Here is a 23,792-nt window from a genome sequence, read left to right as displayed (position 1 = left end):
CATCGAAGATTTCAGATCAGGGCAGTGGAGCGACGGATCCATATCTCAGGTTGCCTTGTCCCCTGCTGTATGTTTGAAGTTTTTGTCCATCGAAGTTTGAAGCTTACTTTGAGGGGGTTTTTTTAATTCCGATAAATTTTCGTTATCTTATCCGCGCCGGTTCGTTTTCGCTCCATTTTTTGGTTTCGATAATATTCAATTCCGTTTTCGTATCCGGGGTTTCCGATTCCGATTTCAATTCCCAAAAAAATATAAAAATAAAAACGATAAAAGTAGTTTCCGTCCGTTTCCATATCGTTTTCATCCCTAGTCTCATCAACTTAACCTGTGCAAGGGGAAGGCGAACAACGTATATGTGGACTCGGATCCTCTGCATTGCTGTTGCTACTACAGAGGAGCATTTTTGTGCATTAGCTCAAATCCGAGCCATCCATCCAATCAAGGACGGTTGCGTACTTCTAGCAAAACGCTCTTTCTGCTCTCAACCATCAAAGCAATTGTCTGTTCACACTTCTTGTCTTCATGGCTTCATTCTATCAAATTTATCTGTTCATACTCTATTGTGGTGGTCTTAAAAATGATGTCATGGGGTTGCACATCACTGTACTCACGATAATAACTGAGTTCTAGAGAGTGATTTCTACCTGCAACTTTTCCGTTCTCTATGAGTATGTTTCTCTTTATCAAAAGTTTATAATAAAATTTAGCAACTAGCATTTAATATATCTTAATAATATGTTTGTTTTGTATAAAAATGTTATTGTTTTTTCTGTAAACTTTATCAAACTTAAAAAGTTTGATTAGTGACTTATTATGAAACAGGGGAGTAGTTAATTGATTATGCATTAATGACTTATCTCGTTTTACGTGTCACTAAAATACTAATCTCAATCGCTTCTTCAAACATGCCTATTTTTAATTATTTAATTTATTATAAACTTTTATATAGAAATATTTTTTATAGAACATACAGTTTAACGGTTCGGGAAGCGTGCTAACAGAAAATAAAGATGTTACCGCTTAGAAATTTTTCCACAAGTAGATGTTTGGAATAGACGGGTAAGTTATTAAGCCAACAAAGGCAAGGGGGTCCGTCACAACGAGATGACCATGAGCGTAGGAGGTCGAGCTAATGTATATAGCACAAGAGAAGTGGAAGTATGGAAGATATATTGAAGCAAGAAGAAGAAATCACGGCCCATTCTTTTGGATGAACGATCTAGATTTGAGCTAATACACAAAACAGGCTTCTCTGCTGTTATAGTTGCTAATGCAGAGGATCCGAGTCCCATATACAGGGGCGGGCCCAGGATTTTCAACTTGGGTATTCGAAATTAGAAGAGATAGAAAAAAAATTTCAACCCAAGTCTAATAGTTGTATATTACATAACGGTATAAACATGATTTCAAATAGTCATACATGGATGGATAAAATTGATCATAAATTGAATGTGTTAAGCATATTAGAGCATACAAAATGGCAAAATGATAAGAAATCTTACAATTTAGAGAAGAACTTTTCATTTATTGATATTTTGAAAATGATTGATGATGTCTTTATCCTTGACTTGCAAGAAGAAATCCCTTTCAATGAATGTAACCAAGCAATCATTCAAATATTCTTGTCCCATCTTGCTTCTTAACTTGTTTTTGATATAGTTCATTGAAGAGAAAACCCTCTCAACACCAGCAGTTGCAACAGGGAGAACTAACACCAATTTGAGAAGTCTGTAAACAAGGTCATAGCGAGAAACCTTGTTTTTTTTTTGACAAGCATCATAGATAGGTCTGTTAAACTTCTCAAATTTGTGAAATTCTCATCCTTACCCACATCACTAATATAGCGGTTCAGTTGAAAGGGGAGTTGGTTCATTTCTTCAACATCAAAATCACTAGGATAGAACTTGGCAAGCTTAACTAAGTTGTCAACATTAAAAGCAGAGAAGGATTTGGCTGGGCTAAATGATGCCATGCATCTAAGTAATTCTGTGTTTACCTCATCAAATCTGTTATTGAGCTCTTGAAGTTGCCTATCAATGACACCCAAAAACATATCGGCATGGAATCGATGGTAATTAATAGCATCTCTGAAGAATTTCCTTGATCTTTGTATAGGCTTATACTTCCCATCCATGTCAACAACTTTAACTTTGTGCTTCACACAAAAAGAAGTGACCTTTCCAAGAAATTCTTTCCATCCACAATCTTCTCTCAAAACATCAAGTTCTGCCTTTGTGAACTCAAGAAGATCCATTGCATTCACAATATCTTGCTCCCTCCTTTGCAGAGCATTGCAGAAGTCACTTGTGTATCCAAATATTTCATTCATCATGTGCAACAAGAAAACAAGCTCAAATGACTGAAATACTTGTAGCATAGTTTGAGCTCCTATAGCCTCTGCCTCATTACACTCTTTCCCAACCTTGAATAGAAGTTTCTTGATTGAAGGATATAGAAGCATGACATGCATTACTGTCTTGTAGTGAGATCCCCAACGTGTATCACCTGCCACCATATGTTAATTAAAGTAGTGAGTACAATTTAGAGGTGTAGTAGAGATATGATAGAGGATTGGAGGTAACAAGTTTCTCACCTGGCCTTGCTAAGCCCATCTCTTGATTCAGACCTTGGCCACTCTCAATTTCACCCAACTTCAATGCTTCAATCATATACTCAGCTTGAGCTATACGAAGCATGCGGATCTTTTTACAAGACATCCCAAGGACATTCAACAAATATGCAAGTTGCCCAAAAAACCATGCACAATCAGTATTCTCCTTAGCAACAGCTACAAGGGTTAGTTGAAGTTGATGGGCAAAACAATGTACAAGCTGAGGGGGATTCATCCATAATTAGTTTATTCAAACCATTAATATGACCCTTCATGTTACTAGCACCATCATATCCTTGTCCACGTACCTTGGATAAGGGTAGTTGGTACTTAATAAGCAAAGACTTAATTGCCTCCTTAAGAGTCAATGATGTAGTATCTTCAACATGGACAAGACCAAGAAACCGTTCAACTGGTTGCCCCGTCATATTGACAAACCGCAAGCAAAGAGCCAATTGTTCTTTTTGGTAGGCATCACTAGACTCATCAGCAAGAATTGCAAAACACTCATCATGAAGTTCCTCTATGACAAGTTTAGTTGTTTCGTGAGCACAAGAACCAATGAGTTGTTTCTGAATCTTGTGGTCTATCATTTGACAACCAGTTGGAGCATTTCCTAGAACCACCTTATTAACTTCTTCAAAGTTCCCAGCTAGCCATTGCACAAGTTCCCTAAAATTTCCTTTGTTGTTAGAATCCTTTGACTCATCATGACCACGAAAAGCCAACCCCTGCCGCAGAAGATATCTTATGCACTTAAGTGACCATGTCAAGCGAGCTAAGTATTGAACCTTAAACTCTACAGAGTTTGATGCAAAGGACTCACGAATTGATGTCTTAGGTTGCATGAACAAATTGTATTTCTCTTCAGCTTCACAATGAGCACTATTGACAGCACCAGCATGTTTACTAAATCTACTTTTAATGTTCCAGTTTCTAAAACCTCCATTAACAAAAGCATCTCCACCATGATTGTTAGTGCTATCTTTGAACAAGTAACAAACAAAGCAATATGCAGCATCTCTATGCACACTATACTCAAGCCACTTGAACTCAAAAAACCATTTTGGCAGGAAGCGGCGCATACCTCCACACTCATGCTGCGGAAAATCCCCCTTCTTCATCTTTGGTTGGCAAGGGCCCAATGCAATATACTCCCTTCTAACTGAATCTTGGTCATTGACATCATATTGTGAGATAGGAGTCCTCAATCCAGGATCATGCTCTATGTCATATACACCACCATCATTGTCTTCATCACTTGATGACTCATCATTTGGCCCTCCTCCAATATCATAATTCTCTACATCAGGCGGTACTGTGGTTGGACTGCTTGCCCCACTATCACTCTCATTCTCGAGTTGACCTTGATATATCACTACTTGCATCTGACTCTCAATACAAGAAGGCTGACTTGGACCAATGCAAGAAGGCTGACTTGGACCAGTTGCTTCTTGAGTTCTCTTCTTTGCAGCAGCCTTTTCTAAAAAAGCCTTTAAATTAACGGCGGGACCATTTTTTCTCTTCATGTTTCAAACCTACAAAACAACAATATACTATAGTCAACCATGAACCATTCCTGGATTCCAATTTTAAATCAAAAATGTTCAACCATGAAAGCATGAATAATTTCCTACATGCTAGATTCACCTATGAATTAAATCCTAATCTCTATTCTTCTGTATTCCTAATCAATTAGGCATTAACCAATAGCCATGAAGGGAGAGTTAGTGAGTTACCTTCGTCGTCTCGCCTCCTCGGTGGATGTCACGCCCGGAAATTCACTAGTAATTTCCGAACTTATTTGTGCATAAAATCCTCGTCCAGGAATCAGCCGAGGTACACAAACTGACAATTTAATATACAGATTCATCAAATTAACTAAAACGATAAATACTTACTTATGAGGCACTTAGTCCTCATCATGAAGAAAACTGCAGCGGAAAATAAAATCTAGCGAAGCTCCGGCTCCACTCCCACAGGCAGCTCAACTGGGGTATAAGCCAAACGTCTTCTCCTTCTGGATCCTTTTTCTTCAACTGAGGTTGATTGATTATTGCAAGGTGAGCATATGACATACTCAGCAAGCCACACAGCAAATATGCATGTGCACAAGGATACCAAAGGATGGCATAATATAGGCTCATTTGCAAAAGCAGCATTTAGCAAAACATTTAAGAGAAGTAAAACAGTGGAGTAATTAATCAGAAATTTTAATCAACACTGAACAGCACACCCATGCTGCACAGGCCCAACCATTCTGAACAACCATACCCGGCTGAACAGATCTAACTCCAAACCAGGAGCTAAGCAAATTATTACCCAGTATAACATCCATAGTTATGGTGAGAGGTGTGGGACTAATCACGAAAAACATTGCTCAACTCGCCCATAACCGCGGGCACGGCTATTCGAATAGTTTTACTATGGCCAGAGGTGTACCACTGTACCCACAAGATACAGCCTCAACATCATGTCTACCATGCGTCGCGATACTGGAAAGTACCCGAATAGAGGCTGTGACAATACCCTCTGCATAACACAACTCACCACAGTGCACCATTCCTGGATCATAATCACCCCCTCAAAAACCAGAGGCATGGACTCCCCAGCGACCCCCGTGGGCTTATCTCCGCCACTTCTCAGTCTGGTGCTCCGCAATGAATCATGCTATACAAAAGGTAAAGCCGTTGCCCACGCTGGCTTGTGGTTGGCACGGTTAATGTTTCACAATAGTAGCTCGCGAACCGGTCCTTAATTGTCATGAGCACGACTCTCAAAACCATGTACTCACAACCCACCATTATCAAGTTTTAGTTGGCAAGTAATTAATTAACCAATCACGATTAACCATCGTGAACTATCATTAAACCATCATTAAATAATAATGAATCATAAGTTATCCCAATAGTGTGCTAATGTTTCTAAGCATGGCTAAGCAATCACATCTAATATCTAGCTGAACCAATATATAAAGCTCAACTAGTCAAATTATAATAACCCAAGGTATCAAGGATTAAAGTAATCAATGCAAACAGGCCATAACAAAGGAATAGATTCACACCACCCAGTGACATTCGAAAATAAATGCACAGTTGAAATAAATAGAGAATTTAAATATAGGATCAACATGCTCAAAGGATTGTATTTAGGATCTGTGTGACTTGCCTTGCAATATTCGGTCTTCAATTAATCTTCTTGAACACTTCCGACGCACTCGCGAACCTTCACAACGACGGAAACGACAAGCTAACACGCAAAACGAAGAAAAAGACTAATAAAAACCAAATAAACAATACATAAAAAGTAAACAAACATGTAGATCATATTTTTAGATGAATTATGAGACTTGAACGGCCTCATTCTGACTTCAAATGAATTTATTATGAATTTTACAAGATTAAATCTAATTAAAGCCCATTTAAAAAGAATTAAATAAATTTAATTCAATTTATGGATAATTTTAATATGTAGATCTTTATTTTACACAACTTTTGCAACTTGAACCACATTAAACTGAGTTACAATGAATAACTTAGTTATGAATTTCCGAATATTTAATCTATTAGAAAAACAGGAAAAAGAAAAAAAACGATGATGACGTCAGCGATGACCTCATCAATGGTGGCCGGCTCGGATAGCAAGCTTTGCGGGAGCTAGAGCGGCCGGCTGCGGATTTGGAAGGCATGCACACGTAGAGGACGACGAGACGAACCCAACGGTACTCACCCTCGAACCAAACGACGAACGACGACGGCCGGCGACGAAGGGGGTGGCGGCGGCGGCTCGGTCGGCGGTGGCGGCGGAGCTTCGGTGACCGGCGATAGCGGGGAGGGAGCGGCCGGGCTTCTCCTCGCTCTCGCGCACCTAACAGTGGTGGCGGCGACCGGCGGCGACGACGGAGGCGACGGCGCGGCGCGGATGGAGTCAGCCAGCGGCGACGGCGAGCTAAACGGCGGCGGCGCGGCAGCTACGAGGCACGGGAAAGCTCGGGAGATGGGGCAAACGAAAGAGGAGGACTAGGGGGTCCTTTATAAAGCCATGGGAGCTCGGGTCCGGGCCCAAATCGACGGGAAAAACTCGGGAAAGTTTAGGGTTCTCGCCGGAAAAGGAAGGATTTGATCCGCGAAATTGGAAAGAATTTCCATAGAAAATTTTGGGGATTTCTTGGGGAAAAGGAAGAGGAGATTGAGAGGATTCCATTCCCGCAACCAATTTGGAAATAGGAGCAACGGGGAGGTCGGATTTTGGAAGGGAATCGGCGGCACTGTGCACGGCACGGGAGACAGACGGCTGGAGGAGGAAGATGGAGTACTGTAGCGACAGGGAGGCAAAACAGACTTTCGGCCGGGCTGACAGGAAGGGAGAGGGAAAGGAGGGAATGGGCTGGATTCGGCCCAAGCTGAGGAGGAGGATTTTTATTACTTTTCCAAATAAATTAACCAATGAGATGATCTTTCAATTGTTAAAAATACTTCCAATGCTCAAATAATTCCAAGAAAAATCTTGAACATACTTGGACACTCAAAGTATTTAATATAATAATATCCAGATCATTTAATGATTAATTTATTTTTTTTAAAAAAAAAAGCTAAACTGTTCTTTGTATTATTAACATTAGGAATTGAGCTCCGAAAATTCCGAGAAAATTTCAGAGAGTATAATTAATCATGGAGAATTTAATAAAAAATTAAATCCATCCATGCTTTATATTTAGGAAATTTTATTTCCCACATTTAACTTCACTTGTAAATTAATGAACATTTAATATAAATTCTATTAATAATTATAAATTCTATTAATAATTTATTAAATAATTTATAAATCCTGAAACGAAAATCAGGATGTGACAGTGGAGCTGTGGAGCCGTGGAGCGGTGGAGGTGGTCAGTGGCAACGCCTGGAGGTTGGAGGCAGCCTCCGCCGGTTGCCGGACTGCCGTCTGCCGGGCGCTGGTGCGCGGCCACGGCGTGCGCCCTGCCGCCCTGCTGGCTGCTGCCGGCCGGACGCGGGTTGCGGGAGCGGGACGCCGACGCGCTAAGATGCGGGCGGCCGGCGGTCGGCGGCCGGCGGCTGGTGGCGGCGGCGGCGCAGCGGGCTGCGGGCTGGGGCAACGGCAGCGCGCAGGTGACCGGCGAGGGCGCAAGGCGGTGACTCGGCTGGAGTGCGGGATCGGACTCAGGAGATTTGGGAATGGGAACTGAGGAGATAGGGTTAGAATAGTGTTTGGGCTTTTTTTTTTTTGGCTATTGGGCCAATGGGCCTAAGGGTGGTGGGGAGGAAAAAAGTGGGAGGGATAGGAATCATTTTTAGTTTGGGCTTCTTTTGAATGGGTAGGCCTTTTTTTCTTTTTTTATATATACATATGGAATATATACTTCATATATGTATTTTTTGTTCAAAAATCTTGGGTATTCATTTGAATACCCATGAATCATTGTGGGCCCGCCCCTAGTAGCAACGAAGCATTGTGGGCTATCATGTCGCAATGGAAGGAGAAAATGTTTGAAATAAATAAATCCTGAATAGCTACGTTTGATTCTTCAAAGTTAGAGGTTAGTTTTTCGGCACGGAAACGAGATGAGTCATTAACACATGGTTAATTAAGTATTAATTATTATAAATTTGGAAAATTCATTTTTGTGATTTTTTTAAAACTTTTATATAAAAAGTTTCTTTTAAATTAAATGTACCATTTAATATTTTAAAAAATGTGTTAACGAAAACAAGGAAGTTATAGGCCCTAAAATGGCTGAATTCACCTACAAGGCCTCCTGAAATGAAACATACTGTGATCTGTATATTATATGCATTGTTGTAATAGGAACAATAGATCCAACCATAGCAAGAAGAGGACATGAGGTCCAACAGCTGCAATGGCTGTCCCATGGAATGGTTATTGACATGACATGATTTTAGCTAGGGACCAAGGATATTCTTCTGCTGACATTCCTCCTCCCTTATCTCCACCTCCTGAACCTCCAACAAGTCCAGTTATTGTTCTTGTAAGTGATGCTGATATATAGCTGCATATTGTGCTACTGAAACTACCTAACCGTTCTGAATTACACATTGCAACTCAAGCAAATGCTAGTGATTTTTCATGTTCTAGTCATGCTCTGCCACATGAGTATCTATCAGTACCTTGCATATTATTAGTTTTGTTGTTTGCCCTATATATACAAGCCTTATCAAACAAATTGGTTGTTCACTAAATTTGTTTAATAAAATTGTAACAATTGTTTTTTTATAGGATGACTCCTAAGTATCAGGTGTTAGAGAGGAAACTGGAGATGACAGGGTAAATGTTATAGCTGAAGGAATGTTTGGTGGCTACTTGACCAATTCATCTGCTAATGGTGCCACCACCTTTCTCCCAGCTTTAGATGAACTTGATCCATTTTAATTTCAACTGGCTGTGGTCATAGGGCTAACTTTTGGGAAAACTTGGTAGTTATAGCGCCTAACTTTTGGGTAAAGCTGATTCTTACCGAAACATGTGTAATGAAGTGGAATTATGCCATTTTGAGGGCAAGATGATTATAATGCATCCTTTGAATGCTATATATGGTGCTGGTGGATTTAAACAATATTTTGTTCCTATGTTTAATCATATTATGTGTGGTGGTGGTCTTTGTGCAATATTACTTACCTTTAGTGCAATTTATTTTACATAAATCCTAATGAATTGATTAACATCATAAATTGTAATAATTATATTAAAAAATGCTCAACGTAATAAGTAATTCCTAGGGAATGCATGTTTTTGTTCCCTGGGGTTTCAAAAGGAATCTAACAACTCTAGGGACAATAACTTTACACGTCACTTGACACCCACCAGCTGGGCATTTTTCCCTAGGTCAAACAACCCTAGGGAGCATTCCTTTCCCTAGGTTTCTCTTGCAAAAACCCTAGGGAGCTCTTTGTTTCCCGTAGACCGTTTCCCTAGAGGGCATTCCCTAGGGTTCACTCTAGGGAAACCTCTTCCCTAGAGTTTTTGCACCATTCCCTTGGGTTTTTGGCTCTAGGGATGCCATTGAATTCTAGTAGTGACTACCTTCGTCCGAAGAATAAACTCGCTTTTGTTTGCGAACTGGACATATGTATACCCACATTCACGTACAAAAGCAAATTTAATTTGGGACAAATGTAATATATATGCTATGAGTTCCTGTTCAAGAAGAAGGTAGCATGCATTATCTATGGGTATCACTCAAATGTTAAAAAAAAAGCAAGAATTCTATGTGTTTATCTAATGCTTGGGATGGTGAATTATTATTACCGGAAAGCTGACCAGTTGAGCTACTATTGGAGTTATTATATTTTTCATTGAGCACGTCACACTCTGCATCTTGAAGTACTAATTATGTAAAGCAAGGAAAACAAATTATACCAAGATCAAATATAACCCCACACACAACATATTTTTTGAGACCTCCCAACCATTTAAGATGGAATGGTAGCTTAAGTTGTACGGTGGAAGTACAGTGGTGAATCTAGAATGAAAATAGAGAGGGTGCCCTGTTCGAATGAGAGTTTCGGACGAGCAGTCATCTAGCTTATGACAATTCAGGCAAGCCTCTTAATTAACGTATGATTAGTTAAGTGTTCACTCTTATAAACTTTAAATTTTGATTTAATTGAATTTTGAAGAAACTTCTCTATAATAAGTTTTTTGAAAATCACAATGTTTAACGGTTTGACAAAGAAAGTACCTCAAGAACTCTAAATCTGAAAGAACAGGGCCTAGAGCTAGTAAACTATACACGCCAATCTCTTGTCAATCAAATTTATGACTTGTACCAGAAATAACTCAAAATAAAGAATAAAAATATAACAAGTATGATACTGTAGTTGCTGGTAAATATATATTTGAAACAGGGTGCAATGTTTTTTCCTTTTCTTTATTTGGTTGCACTTACAATAAAAGAATTAGTTGGATATATATATGACCGAAAGCACTAGGCGGTAGTGGTACTGCTTCCAAAGCCAGCTACTTCATTTCTTGCCACGATGGCTCACTGCTGGATGCAGATACCTGATAGCACCTAACTATGGGGCTATGGCTGGCCGGAGCTGGGGCTGGAGCCCCAACCATGATGATCCGCTGCTATGGAAGTAAATGTTTTTTAATTTAATTACTGCTAGGGCTCTGCCTGGCAGCGTAATTTTTATTTAAAAAGTATTTATAAAAGAATAATTATAAATAGAGCGCTGAAAATAATATTATAAAGGTTTTAGTTTTAGTATTCCTCGTAGTGGAAGTAAATGTTAAGCGGAAAGGATATTTAGCGATCGATCGCTTGCGGGATCGGACCGCGATCAGATCGATCCCTATACTCCTCTCTCTTCTCCCCCTTCCACCTCCCCTTCTTCTCTTTCTACTACAGTACACCACAAACTTTTTTTAAAAAAACAAAAGTTAGAAAAAAATATGTATAGAAATAATATATATAAAAAAATTGAATTAAAATTTAAATTTGAATCGGGTATGTAAACTTTTGACTTATAAACTTTGGGTCTTTAAACTTTAGGTGTATAAACTTTAGATGTATAGAAATACTATATATAGAAAATATTTGAATTCAAATTCAAATTTGAATCGGGTATGTAAACTTTTGACTTATAAACTTTAGGTCTATAAACTTTAGATGTATAAACTTTAGATGTATAGAAATACTATATATATAAAATATTTGAATTCAAATTCAAATTTGAAACGGGTATATAAACTTTTACTTATAAACTTTAGGTCTATAAACTTTAGGTCTATAAACTTTAGATGCATAGAAATACTATATATAAAAAATATCAAATTCAAATTTGAATTGGATATATAAACTTTTGGTCTCTAAACTTTAGATGTGTAAACTTGAGATGTACAAACTTTAGGCGTATAAATTTGCTAAAATAGGAAAGTAATACGGTGCCAAAAAAGGAAACCAGGTGGAGGGAGGGAGGGGGAGGGGGGGAATCTGATCGCTACCCCTAATGCTAAGGGCTAAACATAAGGACCTAAAGGACCTAGTAGTTTTAGTGCAGTAAATGTTGTTCGCCACGTGTTTATTATAGATCATATGGTAATAAATGTTGTTCGCCACGTATTTATTATTGACATAGAGAGTAACAAACACTGCCTGAATTCCATGTTATCTGGTGATTCTTATAATGGGAATGGCTGAGGGGGAAAGTGACGAGGAATGGCATACCTTCATTTCTTTTACCTCTGCTTTCCTTTGTCTCGTTTGGATTGTTAAGGGTGGCATGTATAGCCTATGATATGTGAAAGAAATTAATAGACATGGAAGGTATCAGAGAACATATCCGGCCAAGGATCCAAAAGAATAGTTCAAGCTAGCATGCATGATTCGCATGAATCTTCTGCTCGGCTGCTCCGGAATTGGGGATGATTAGTCCCGAGGCTCCTTCCAGGTTACTAGCCCTGTTTCCCAATAAGCAGATTGAGCAGGTTCTGCAATGATGCTTTGACTTTTTATTGCATCCATTTCTTTCATGGACATTGGGAAAGTTAACAACATGAAAGAATATATAACCCTCAATAAGTCATCGACATGGTTACCTCATGATTACCATGTGGTACAATGCATGGTAACCATCTCATTTGTTGAAACATCACGGTTTTTCTTGGCTTTTCTCAGTTAAGGTCACGGTTTTCATGGTAATCATTACACGAATGGGTAGCGGTAACCGCTATCAAATCAGTAGGTGAAACCATGGCAATGATTACACGTATATATAAATTAACAACTTTTAATTAAAATAATGATTAGACAAGTATTTTTTTTCTCTTTCACTTAAGGAATAAAATAGGATAAGGACACATGGTTCAGAACGGAGACAAGACAAGAGATCAGAGATTGTAACTCAATAGGCTGTGTTTAGATCAAAGTTTGAATCCAAACTTCAGTACTTTTCCATCATATCAACCTGTCTTACACACAACTTTTCATTCACATCATTTGTAATTTTAACCAAAATCTAAATTTTGAATCCAACTAAACACAAGCCTAAGCTATTTTGCTGTGTAAGCTAGTAGAACACAGTAACCCTACTTGGTTCATCGAATGTTAAAAAGCACACGGAAATCAAATTTCTATCCATAAAATGCAGCAGCGATAGACGCTAATATAATACCATTTTTCCATGCATTCAAGGGGATTTGATTTCTTCAAATAAAGAAATGATGGCTACATGCCAGAGTGGCTGGGTAGCAGGTAGAAAGTGGTGTCTATACCAACTTACCGTACGGTTGAGCAAAAAATTTAAGTTTACAAACACACTCAAATTTTGAAACTTTTAGGTTGAAACCATATGGTTGAGCTGAAACCATTAACTTTTGGTATACCATAGGGTTGAGCTGAAAAGTTACACAATTTAAATTGTGAGTTCAAAGTTTTAAAAATTTGGGTTGAAAATTTCAAAATTTTGAATTGAAAGTATTATGAAAATGACTATAAATTTATATAAATTTCAAAAATTATCCAAAGATAACTTTCAAATACAAACTTTGTATAACTTTCAATTTATCATAAATCACTTAATTGGAAAATACTTTAAATAAATACTCCCTCCATCTACTTTTGATAGTCAAATTTCATCTTGGCACACAGACCAAGGATAAGTAATTCTACTTATCATCCCTTTAAATATGCTACTAGTCATTCCTCGTAAACAAGCAATTCATTGATATTTACATTTCTCAATGTCTATGTAGCAAATCATGTGTGGAAAAATGGAGAGTCATGCATTAAATCCGAGAAAGTGATTAAGATGATAGGTTGTTGGATTGAAATATATCTATCAAAAATAATTTTCAGATTTGGAAATATTAGATGGAGGGAGTAGTTCGTACTTTTTTTTTTGAAAGCAAATACCAACATATATATTATTATAAAGAGAAGTGCTTATGAGCACAGAGTACACTGGGTAGTACATCCAGTTTTGCAGAACAGCCCCTCAAAGCTGGGCAAATTACAGTTTGGATCAACATTTGTAGAAAAGGACCTAAAAAGAAAGAGAAAAAGCAATCGGGTCCTTCTCTTGCAACTGCCTTCAGCACTGATGAAGAAAACATGAACTTTTACTTTGATGGAGATTGAACCAAGGTGAGCTGCAGTAGATGGAGTCTCAGCACGATCCCAAGAGGGGCCTCGCTCAGGAGGTTTAGGTTTTGACCAATAGTATATGAAATCAGCCACACCACATAAGATTTCCACCTAAGTTGAAGAAGGTAATCAACGTAAAGGCAGTGTTTTCAAAGATGACAAGCTGATCTATACTACCAGCGACAAGAGCAAAGAAAACTCAGCGATCTGCATAAGAAACCAAGGAGCATACCCAAAAGGGCCTCCACACAGGAGGTTAAAGCCCTCTCAGCAAAACTAGAATACTTCAGTCGCCTTGAAGATGTTCGTCGTCGGACAACTAGAAAAGCATCATCTTCCTTGGAAATAGTTCGCCGGAGAAGAACTCACAGACTGAGGTGGGAGCCAATGCTAGCAATGCAAGCTTTTGCACTGTATAGTGCCAAAGTGAAACCTGGAAATGTACATCTGTTGTGTGCTAAAAGATTGCTATGTGGGAATGAGAGATATTGGGAGTTCATATATCTGTAGGATGGGAAAATCAAGATCTTTGATTTTCCTTCCCATTGCGTAGGATCAATTGATGTGGATGGGGTAACAATCCAAGACAGCATGATCCTGTCAACGGGCCACAATGAATTTCACCAAAGCGGCTTGGGTTTGTAGTTTTGTTCGAAGTGAGCTCAGATAAACAATAACATGGAAATACACCCTCGTGAGAAACAATTATCATTCTTAGTATCGCTACAGATTTCAGCAATAATCAATGTTAAGTGAAACATTTGTACACGAAAGACCAAAAAATATATTAGCCTGCCAGCTAATTAATATGCTTTTCTAATGCCAGAACTCAAAATATATCTAGTACTGTGGCAGTGGCAAAAGCATATTTATCTTTCTGGAGTACTCATGAACACAGTTTTGGCCCATGCATGTCCTCATCCAAACTTGGAGGACAGATACTTCTTTTATTTTCTCTCTATTATATACTAGTCATTGACCACTACTATTAGCACGGTCTTTTATGATTTAATAACTTTAGAATTTATAATTGATAAATGTTGAGTTCTACTCAGTCTAGAGTCTTACTTGTGTAGCTTTGTCATGCATTAATAAGCTAATTGTTGGCATGATTTAGTAAATTTTAAAATTAATAATTAATAATATCGAGTTGTACTTAGTTCAGGTTCCCAACTATAACATTTTCATGTTTTCATAATTTTATGAATTTCGGAATTAATAATTATCGAGTAGTAATCTCAGTAGATGTGTTTTTAATGTGTCTTACAATGTTAAAGGCTGACAGATTTTTTGTGTACCTTAAAAACTGGAAAAAGAAAAGGACAAGTCGTGTTTATGCATAGATGGGTGTAACATAACAAGACTTTATTTTCTAACATGGCTGAATAAAATCTCGCAGAATATTAAGGACTACTATTATTTTCTAAATATGATACAGATTCTACCTCGGTTTTTAAAAAGTTAAACGATGCGTCTCGTGCGGAATCTTTCTGTATAAAAGTTGCTTTAAAATATCAGATAAACCCATAATTAAAACTCAATCAATCATGTGCTAACAACATACTTGTTTTGCGTGCCATCGATCACTTAATGTTCATCCTGATCAAGTTCAAAGGTGACAAGGTGTTCAACCATGCTGCCTAAAACTGTATGGCATCCCACTACAGAATCGTTCGGCAGGCAAAGTTGAGGGTAGCTTGTGTTGCCTCTGCTTTGTACCCTGTCCATAGCAGCTGTTTGATGACACCCTATCTCTGTTAATGCGTGGGAAATGGAAGCAGCCCTAGGCTCTCTCTGCTGCATTTCACGGGCAAAGGATTGAAGTCCCAGTGCCTACCATACCCAATAATATCATTAAAACTTGATCTACTAGTATATCATAAACCTAGTGATTCTTTTTTATATTTTTTGTGTACAGTAGACTGGTAGAGGATAGTGTATAACAAGGTTGGCAACGTTGTAATCCTTTTGACCCCTCTAATGGTCATGGACCATCTGCTCTTTTGTTTTGAGCTCTGTATTGGCCCTGGTATAGTATGGCTAAGACTGTTCTGAGTTCTGACTCATATGGAGATCTACTCAAACATAAATAGCAAAACTGAAATAATGACACCACCATGGGAGAATGGATGTTAGCCTTGGTGTGTCTGGCAGCCTAATAATAAAGGGTACAATATAGTATTATTTATATTTATATAATTCTAATTGTCTATTTAACCCTAGCAGAATACTCCAAAAGAATTATTAACTTCCAAAAAGAAGGTAATTGTTTAACTAAACTCTTTTTCTGGCCAAAATAAAATATTCCTTTTAATATAATGCAACCGTCGCATGAACCAACCAACTAATTAAGGATGCACATAAGTATAATACATTTCATAGTCACCGGCATTTAAACTATGCTTGGTGGGGTCCTATATAGGGATGAAAATGGAGCAGCAAAATATCGTTATGTAAGCACGAGAGGCACTGGGAGTTCACATATATGTGATACGCCTTCCTCTCTTGCACAGGTTAAGTTGATGAGACTAGTGATGAAAACGGTACGAAAACGGACGGAAACCACATTTATCGTTTTTGTTTTTATTTTTTTTTCGAAATTGAAATCGGAATCGGAAACCCTAGATACGAAAACGGAATTGAATATTATCGAAACCAAAAAATGGATTGAAAACAAACCCGCACAAATACGATAATGAAAATTTATCGGAATAAAAAAAACCCCTCAAACCGAGCTTCAAACTTTGATGGACAAAAACTTCAAACAGATGACGGAGGACGAGGCAATGTGAGATCTGGATGCATCGCTCCACCAACCTGCTTTGGAATCTTCGATGTCTCCCTCAGTCCCTCACTCTCTGCTCCCTAAGTCTCTAGGTTAGGGGAGGTATTATGTTGAATTGGGCTGGGCTTGGGAGGTATAATGTACTATTGTATTGCATGGTCCTGTAACTTCAGAAATTCCGAAAAAGTTTCCAGAAAATTTCAGACCGATTCCGAGTTCCGACGGAAACTGTTCTTTATCATATTCGATTCCGTTTCCAACAAAATATTTCCGAATTCGTTTCCGTTTCCAAAAAAAATTCCGACCGGCTGATTCCGTTTTCGAAAATAGGCCCGGAATCCAGAAATATTTCGTATTGTTTTCATCCCTAGATGAGACAGCTAAATATGCATACAATGGATTGTGTGCTTCATTGAAAAGTTTCTTTTAGGGGCTTGGAATATTTGGAAACAAAGAAATTGTTTCATTTTTTAAATAGGTTACATTTGTTTTCTTCCTAGAAACAACTCCTAAAAGAGACTTCGTTCTTCTATTGTTTTGGCTGAATGTGCATGATCAAAATGTAGTCAGAGATTGGAATCTTTTGCTGTAATTTTCTTTTTTTTTAACTTTTTTCTTTTTATCCTATATACCTATACAAGTCATCCCCACTAACTCAATTTCCTGCGCTGTGGTTCATCCACGTCATCCAATTCAATGACAGCCGTTGGATCAAAACCTGGTGGTCTGGATCATGGTGAGCGAAGTCCAAATCTCAATGGTGTGAACTACAAGGCCCATATACGTGAGCCCAACAGGCAACAGCCCATCCTTTCCCTAAGAGAGAAGCATCCATCGATCTCAATTTTCCTCCCACACCCTAGCCTGTTCGGTCTCTCGGTCTTCCCACGGAACGCGCCGACCGTCGTCGCCTGCGCTCCTCTCGCGCAGCGTCACTGCCCGGCAGGCGCCTCAGCTCCACCCTCTACCCCCAGCCGTTTCCAGCGGAAACGACGCCCGCGTGCCGTCCCCGTCCCTCCTCCTCCCCCGTGCAAGGGAATCAGCCAGGAGCACCGCCTCGGTCTGTTTCATCTCTTTGGTTGCCATGAAGACATTAACTTTATGTTCCTGTAACGTAAAGGCAAAATCATCATCGTGCATAAAATCTCTCATGCTTCTGTTTACCTTGCATCTTCCATAGCCATGAGTCGTGCATCATCTATCTCCTTCCGGTTGCATCTGCAAGCTAACCAGGTGCCATTTTTTTCTTCCCATCCTCCTTGCTTGCCTTCTCTAATCTTGGTTTTCTTCATAATGCAGTATTATACTTGTGAAATTTTTGTTCCCCCCATCCTCCTTTTCTTATTTGTATATCTCCTTCATCTGTCCTCCCTTTTAATTTAAATCATAATTGCTTCTTGCCTTTTTTTTCTAATCTTGGTTTTCTTCAGATCGTAGGACTATACCTGTGAAATTTTGTTAGCATTCTACCTCTATGTTCCGTGTACATTTTGATTTGACTACCTGTGTGGGGGAGGTCAAGGTAAATTCTAATGGCTAATTTTATTGCAGGTGTAAGAATCATCCCTATATATGAAAGGTTGTGCTGTTCTAGAGCATTCGATAAAGTAATTCATTACTCCAGGGTGGTTTCATCCATATGTATTGATGAAATTGCAAAGCTGCCATCATTATTTTACTGCATATATTCAGTTAGCTAGAGATTTTGTAAAATAATTCCTTATATGTCTTTGATACTTATATTTTGTGAATTGAACCATTCATCGCCATGATCTATTTGGTGCATGTTGTTTTTTCCATAATAAAAGTCTAAAACTTTTATTGTTTCAGTTCATCACCAGACAATTAGATGGAAGGAATAAATCGAAGCCGGTCTCTTGCTCTTCAGACTTACATTTGATGGAACTATGGAAGGGCTTTATTATCTTACATGATCTTGATCTTGCTGGTATGTAAATGTGTGTTTTCTCAATGTTTATAGCAACTACAAGGGCCATCAGCATTTGGTCTCATGAAGCTCACTCATGGAGCCATGTATGGATTGACATCTGTTTATCCAAACAATTCGAGTAATTATGGCTTTACCTAAGCAACGTGTTGTCTACCAAATTAGTGAGGTGCATTTTTATTTCCTTCCTGCCATGTGGTTTAGTTTATGAACAATATAATTAACTTCCTGTCAACTTATGGGTGACCATGTTTTTTTTTTTTTGCGAGCAAAACATGAAACTTTATTAAACTGTAGAATTAGGGTTACAATCGCGGGCCAGAAGTTCGAAGACACGCTCCAGGGCCTGTAAGTGCCAGACTACAGACTCCTTAGTACGCAACGCTAGATGAGCGAGGATATGTTCCCATCAACATGTAGAATTACTTAAGTTCATTGTTTTTTTAAAAAAAACAAAAATGCTTCCTAATCCTACAATATGTTAATTATTCTCAAAGGTCCCGCGCGGGACCAACGCGCGGGGTACACCATCTAGTTAATATAGTTTTTTTAACCGCGGGAGCCTCCCTGCTGTGTTCCTTAAAGAAAAGGTTACGGTTAAATTGATGATGTTGGCCTATTACTATGGGTAATGCTAATGGGCGATCGATCGATCAACACCCATCCCCCTATACGCTCCTTTCCCCCCTTCCTTCTCCCCTTCTTCTCTTCCTACTACACCGTAAATTTAAAAAAAAATAAAAAAATAGTTAGAGAAATTTATTTATAGAAATGCTATATATAAAAAAATATTTGAATTTAAATTTAAATTTGAATCGGGTATATAAACTTTTGACTTATAAACCTTGGGTCTATAAACTTTAGATGTATAGAAAATACTACATATAAAAAATATTTGAATTCAAATTCAAATTTGAATTGAATATATAAACTTTTAACTTATAAACTTCGGATCTCTAAACTTTAGGTGTATAGAAATACTATATATAAAAAAATTGAATTCAAATTTAAATTTGAATCGGATATATAAACTTTTGACTTATAAACTTTGGGTCTATAAACTTTAGATATATAGAAAATACCATATATAAAAAATATTTGAATTCAAATTCAAATTTGAATCGGATATATAAACTTTTGACTTATAAACTTTGGGTCTCTATACTTTAGGTGTATAAACTTTAGATGTGTAAATTTGAGGTGTACAAACTTTAAGTGTATAAATTTACTAAAATATGAAAGTAATACGGTGCCAAAAAAAAAACCACGTGGACGAGAAGGGGGTGATCGCCCTGATCGCTAGGGGCGATTGATCGCCCATTAGACTTTACGTATTACTATTAGCGGGACAAGACAGAAGGAAGGTTCGATCGTGCAGATGTGCCGGTATGAATTTCACCAAAGCAGGGCCACACTTGAATTTGAATGTGAAGTGAGTGAGCCAGGATTAATGACTGGAAAATAACCCGCCATGAAACTATTTTTAGTGTACTTATATCCCTACTATGAACGAAGAAAGAGGACCAATGTTCCTTTCATAAGAGAAAACTATCGTTAGTGGCCGAACACTTCTTTACAACTTCATGTCCCCATATAAACTTGGAGTGATGCATCTTTTTTTTCTATTATATATACAGGAAAACAACTTTAGTCATATTATGATATATACAAGGGCTACGGGTAAACAATTGGGAGGTTGCAGGAATAACTTTAGTAGTATTATGATATATACGAGGGGTAATTTTATCATCGTTGAAAAAAATACCGGGAAGTGTCACACTTTCTAGTGTAAAATTTGGTGCCTCCATATACCAATACCTCGAGGTACCAAAAAAAATATAGTGTAAAATTTAGTTACTTCAAGGTACTTTTTCAAAAACTATAAAATTTCTCTGAATCCTTAACATGGTTGGTCAATTAAGATTGTAGTCCTTTCTCTAGGGGTGGGGGGGGGGGGTGGAATCTAATGGGCGGGTGATCGCTGGGAGCGATCAACCCGCCCCTCCCCCCTATACTCCTCTCTATTCTTTCCTTTTATCATAAAATTCAAAAAAAACACAAAGTTAGTAAAAAAATTAGAAAAAAAATAATACGCTCATTCATCTGCATAGACTTTATACCATAAACTTTGCACGCATAAACTTTATGTATGGAAATATTTTATATATGGCAAAAGTTGCTATAGGACATCAAAAAACGTGTAATTAGCTAGGGAACACTGTAAGAACGCGTATTTGCTGTAGGGCATCGTAAAAAAACTGGTTATTAGCTCCTAGACACCCGCGGCATTATTTTATTATTTTCGGAGGAATAAGAGAGAGAAACAGCTGTGTAAGTACGGTTCTACCCTTTGAATTATTTTTCTTTATTCTTCCTTATTCTTCTCTCTCTCATTCTTTCTCTCTTTCTCTCTCTGCTATTTCTTCAAGTGAGCCTGAGGGAGAGGGAGAGCGCTAGCGACGGCGTGGGCCGGTGTAGCGCCTCGGCTAGGGCGGCGCTGCGCGGTCATGCACAGGGGCCGGGGCCGGCACGACGCAGCGGAGGTGGCGCCAGAGCTGAAGAGAAAGTTGTGCCGGCGCGGTTGGGCAGCATCGGTGGGCAGGCAAGGGCGGCCGGGCTCGGCGGCGCGACCACACCAGGAGCGCGACTGCTCTAGGCTGACTTCGGGAGGCTGGACCGGATGGCGCTGGCGCCGGTGCGGCTAGGCTCAAGCCGTTGCTGCTGGCGCTCTTCTAGTGTGGGATCAGCACTTTGCACAAACCCGACACTCAGCCCGATGGCGACGCCCAATAACAATGTTGTAGCGGCAATGAGTGGGACTAAGGGCGGATCGGGCACGCCGTGCAGCAGTGATGTGGCAGCGTCACCACTTGTGGAGGAGGCGGCGGCATCGGCGGAGATGACGGCGGAGGCAGCAGCAGGCGGTTGGCGAGCGGCGCTAGGAAGCGGCTGCCAGCAATGGGTATTAGGTAGAGCTAAGGGCAATTTTGTATTTTTGAAATTTCTCTCTCCTCTTTTTATAAGAAATGATAAAATATTGTGTCGGGTGTCCTACAGCAAATTACACAAATTTTATGGTGTCCATCAGCAGCGACGCAATTTTACAGTGACTCCTAATCAATTACACAATTTTTGGGTGTCCTAGGGCAAATTTTTCCTTTGTATATAAAATATTTGAATCTGAATTTGAATTTGAATCGGGTATGTAAACTTTTGACTTATAAACATTCTCTTTACAAATTTTAGGTGGATAAGCTTTAGATGTGTAAACTTTAGATGTATAAACTTACTAAAAGAGAAAAATATAAAATATTTGAATTCAAATTTGAATTTGAATCTGGTATATAAACTTTTGACTTATAAACATTTGCTTTATAAACTTTAAGTGGATAAACTTTAGATGTGTAAACTTTAGGTGTATAAATTTACTAAAAGAGGAAAAGAAAAAAAAACGATCGCTGGCAGCGATCTATCGTCCGTTAGCCTTCTCGTTTCTCTAGTCATCATCCAGCAGCTACAAAATTGACCTATATATATGCAGCTCCATCCTATAAGCGTAGGGATGGGAACATAGAGAACTAAAATTACGGAGGAGAGAAGCTGTTCGTAGATACAGTTTCTTCATACCACTACTTGTTTGTATCCTGCATTGATCTTTCCTTTCCATTTAGCCATGCAACTTAGCTAATGAGAAGTAAATACTTGATAGTTTGCGACATGAGATGAGAATGGTAGGCATCAGGATGGAAAGCTGAACATTGTCTGAAATTGACACCACTGGTGAGCAAACTGAATCTTCTATCTGTCAGGACGGTCGCGGACCAGCAAAGGCGTGTTGGGCCGCAGCTCCAGCGGATTGGAAGGGCTGACCACCTCGGCGCTGGGATGGGGAGGCTGCGATTTCTGGCGAGAGAAGGTGTGTGCTGGCTAGGAGGACGCCAAAGGCAGGGTGGCAAGGATTGCAGACCACCTCAGCGTCCGCCTCTGCGCAGGGCGAGAGAAGGCACACGGTGGCTGGTAGGAGACCAGAGGCGTGGCAAAGCGGCGACAGTTGTGGACCACCGAGGCCTTTTGCAGCTGCGGGGAGGGAATGCAGCAGCGGCGATTGAACAGAGGGATCAAAGGGCAGCGACGGGCGGCGGTGAGGATGATTTGGCGTGGCGGGGATGGGGAGGATGCGCGACATGGGAGATGGATGGATGGATGGATGCAGTGCAGCGGGGATAGCGTGCTGATTGAGGATTTTTTGTGGTGGCGTGGATGCATGACGGATTGAATGCTGCGGAGATTTGGGCGTGAGAGCAGGGGCGGATTGAGGCGTGATGGAGAGGCTCGAGAGATACTGCGTTAACCGTGATTTCACCGGTTGGATTGCACAGGTAAAACTACTGCTTTTTATATTAATATGGATATAGAAATTCGCACTAATCCAAACACACTCATTAGAGATGCTATAGTAAAACAACCGGTGTCGGGGCAATTCTTCGAGATAGCGCTGGGAAAACCATCTTTGCATCCTGTAAGCCAATCGAGAGATGCAGTGAGGCACCGGAATCTGAAATCTTGGCATTTGTGGATGGTCTGTCAAAGGCAATTCAGTGGACTTCACTCCCAATAGTGGTTGAGACAGATTGTCTCATAGTTCTTCATCTTCTTGATAGCAAGGAGAAGGACCGTTCGATGTTTGCTAGCATCATTCAGGAAGCGAAGGCTCTTGTCGTTGGTGGTGGCAGAGAGATTGTCATCAGGAAAGTGAGTCGAAGTCAAAATTCAGTTAGCCACTTCCTCGCAAACAAAGCTAGGGTGGAGTCTTGCTTGGTTTTTTGTCGGAAGAAAATTGTAATCCTCTTTCATAGATAGTCTGTGGATTCATTGATCCTAAGTAATATATGTTTTTCTTCCGGCAAAAAAAAAATGTTTTTGGTAGGGTCCCAAATCAAACAAACCCAAAATCATCCTAATGTTATCACTACTGCTTTTCTTGGACAGAGATTTGAATTCCCTTTTACCTCCCATACCAATCATCATCAAATATTGCAGTAATATATATGAGTGATGAACCAAGAGTTTTTGCACTCTCTTTCATGTACCATGTATTCTTTCGGACATCCCTTTTGGTGGTGGAACAATATGGGGAAGGCTGTTCCTACCCACATGGTGATTGACTCAAAACATCACGCATGACTCCTAAGCTAGGAGAGAAAGGATGCTGGCTTCTTTCGTGTCTAAAGACTGGCTAGGTTAAATTTTCTGTATTAAAATAGTCAAAACATTATTGTGACTTTGGAAACATAGTATCGTAATTTGTAGAGTGCAATGTTTG

At 39.2% G+C, this 23,792-nt stretch overlaps 2 protein-coding genes across 2 annotated transcripts; both read right to left on the bottom strand.

The window, feature by feature from the left end:
- Window positions 1-1,334: 1,334 nt before the first annotated feature.
- Window positions 1,335-6,943, bottom strand: LOC4338173 (uncharacterized). The gene is made up of 4 exons (XM_066310324.1): window positions 6,341-6,943; window positions 4,351-5,860; window positions 2,594-4,149; window positions 1,335-2,505 (listed from the first exon to the last, which is right to left on the bottom strand). Exon 3 carries the CDS (start codon window positions 4,138-4,140, stop codon window positions 2,779-2,781), a length of 1,362 nt encoding a protein of 453 aa, XP_066166421.1. The 5' UTR covers window positions 4,141-4,149; window positions 4,351-5,860; window positions 6,341-6,943; the 3' UTR covers window positions 1,335-2,505; window positions 2,594-2,778.
- Window positions 1,521-2,717, bottom strand: LOC136356607 (uncharacterized). Its single transcript, XM_066310854.1, has 3 exons — window positions 2,594-2,717; window positions 1,828-2,505; window positions 1,521-1,708 (listed from the first exon to the last, which is right to left on the bottom strand). Exons 1-3 carry the CDS (start codon window positions 2,715-2,717, stop codon window positions 1,521-1,523), a joined length of 990 nt encoding a protein of 329 aa, XP_066166951.1.
- Window positions 6,944-23,792: the final 16,849 nt, after the last annotated feature.

The sequence above is a fragment of the Oryza sativa genome, chromosome 5, assembly GCF_034140825.1.
Source record: "Oryza sativa Japonica Group chromosome 5, ASM3414082v1".
Taxonomy (NCBI): domain Eukaryota; kingdom Viridiplantae; phylum Streptophyta; class Magnoliopsida; order Poales; family Poaceae; genus Oryza; species Oryza sativa.
The sequence above is the reverse complement of the archived record's forward strand: the minus strand, read 5'-3'. Positions and strand labels throughout refer to the sequence as shown.

Coding starts and splice junctions, on each gene's coding strand:
- LOC136356607 (XM_066310854.1), bottom strand. CDS start 2,717: ATGTCTTGTAAAAAGATCCGCATGCTTCGTATAGCTCAAGCTGAGTAT. Junction 2,506..2,593: donor GATGGGCTTAGCAAGGCCAG/GTGAGAAACTTG, acceptor ATATGGTGGCAG/GTGATACACGTTGGGGATCT. Junction 1,709..1,827: donor CCGCTATATTAGTGATGTGG/GTAAGGATGAGA, acceptor AATTGGTGTTAG/TTCTCCCTGTTGCAACTGCT.
- LOC4338173 (XM_066310324.1), bottom strand. CDS start 4,140: ATGAAGAGAAAAAATGGTCCCGCCGTTAATTTAAAGGCTTTTTTAGAA.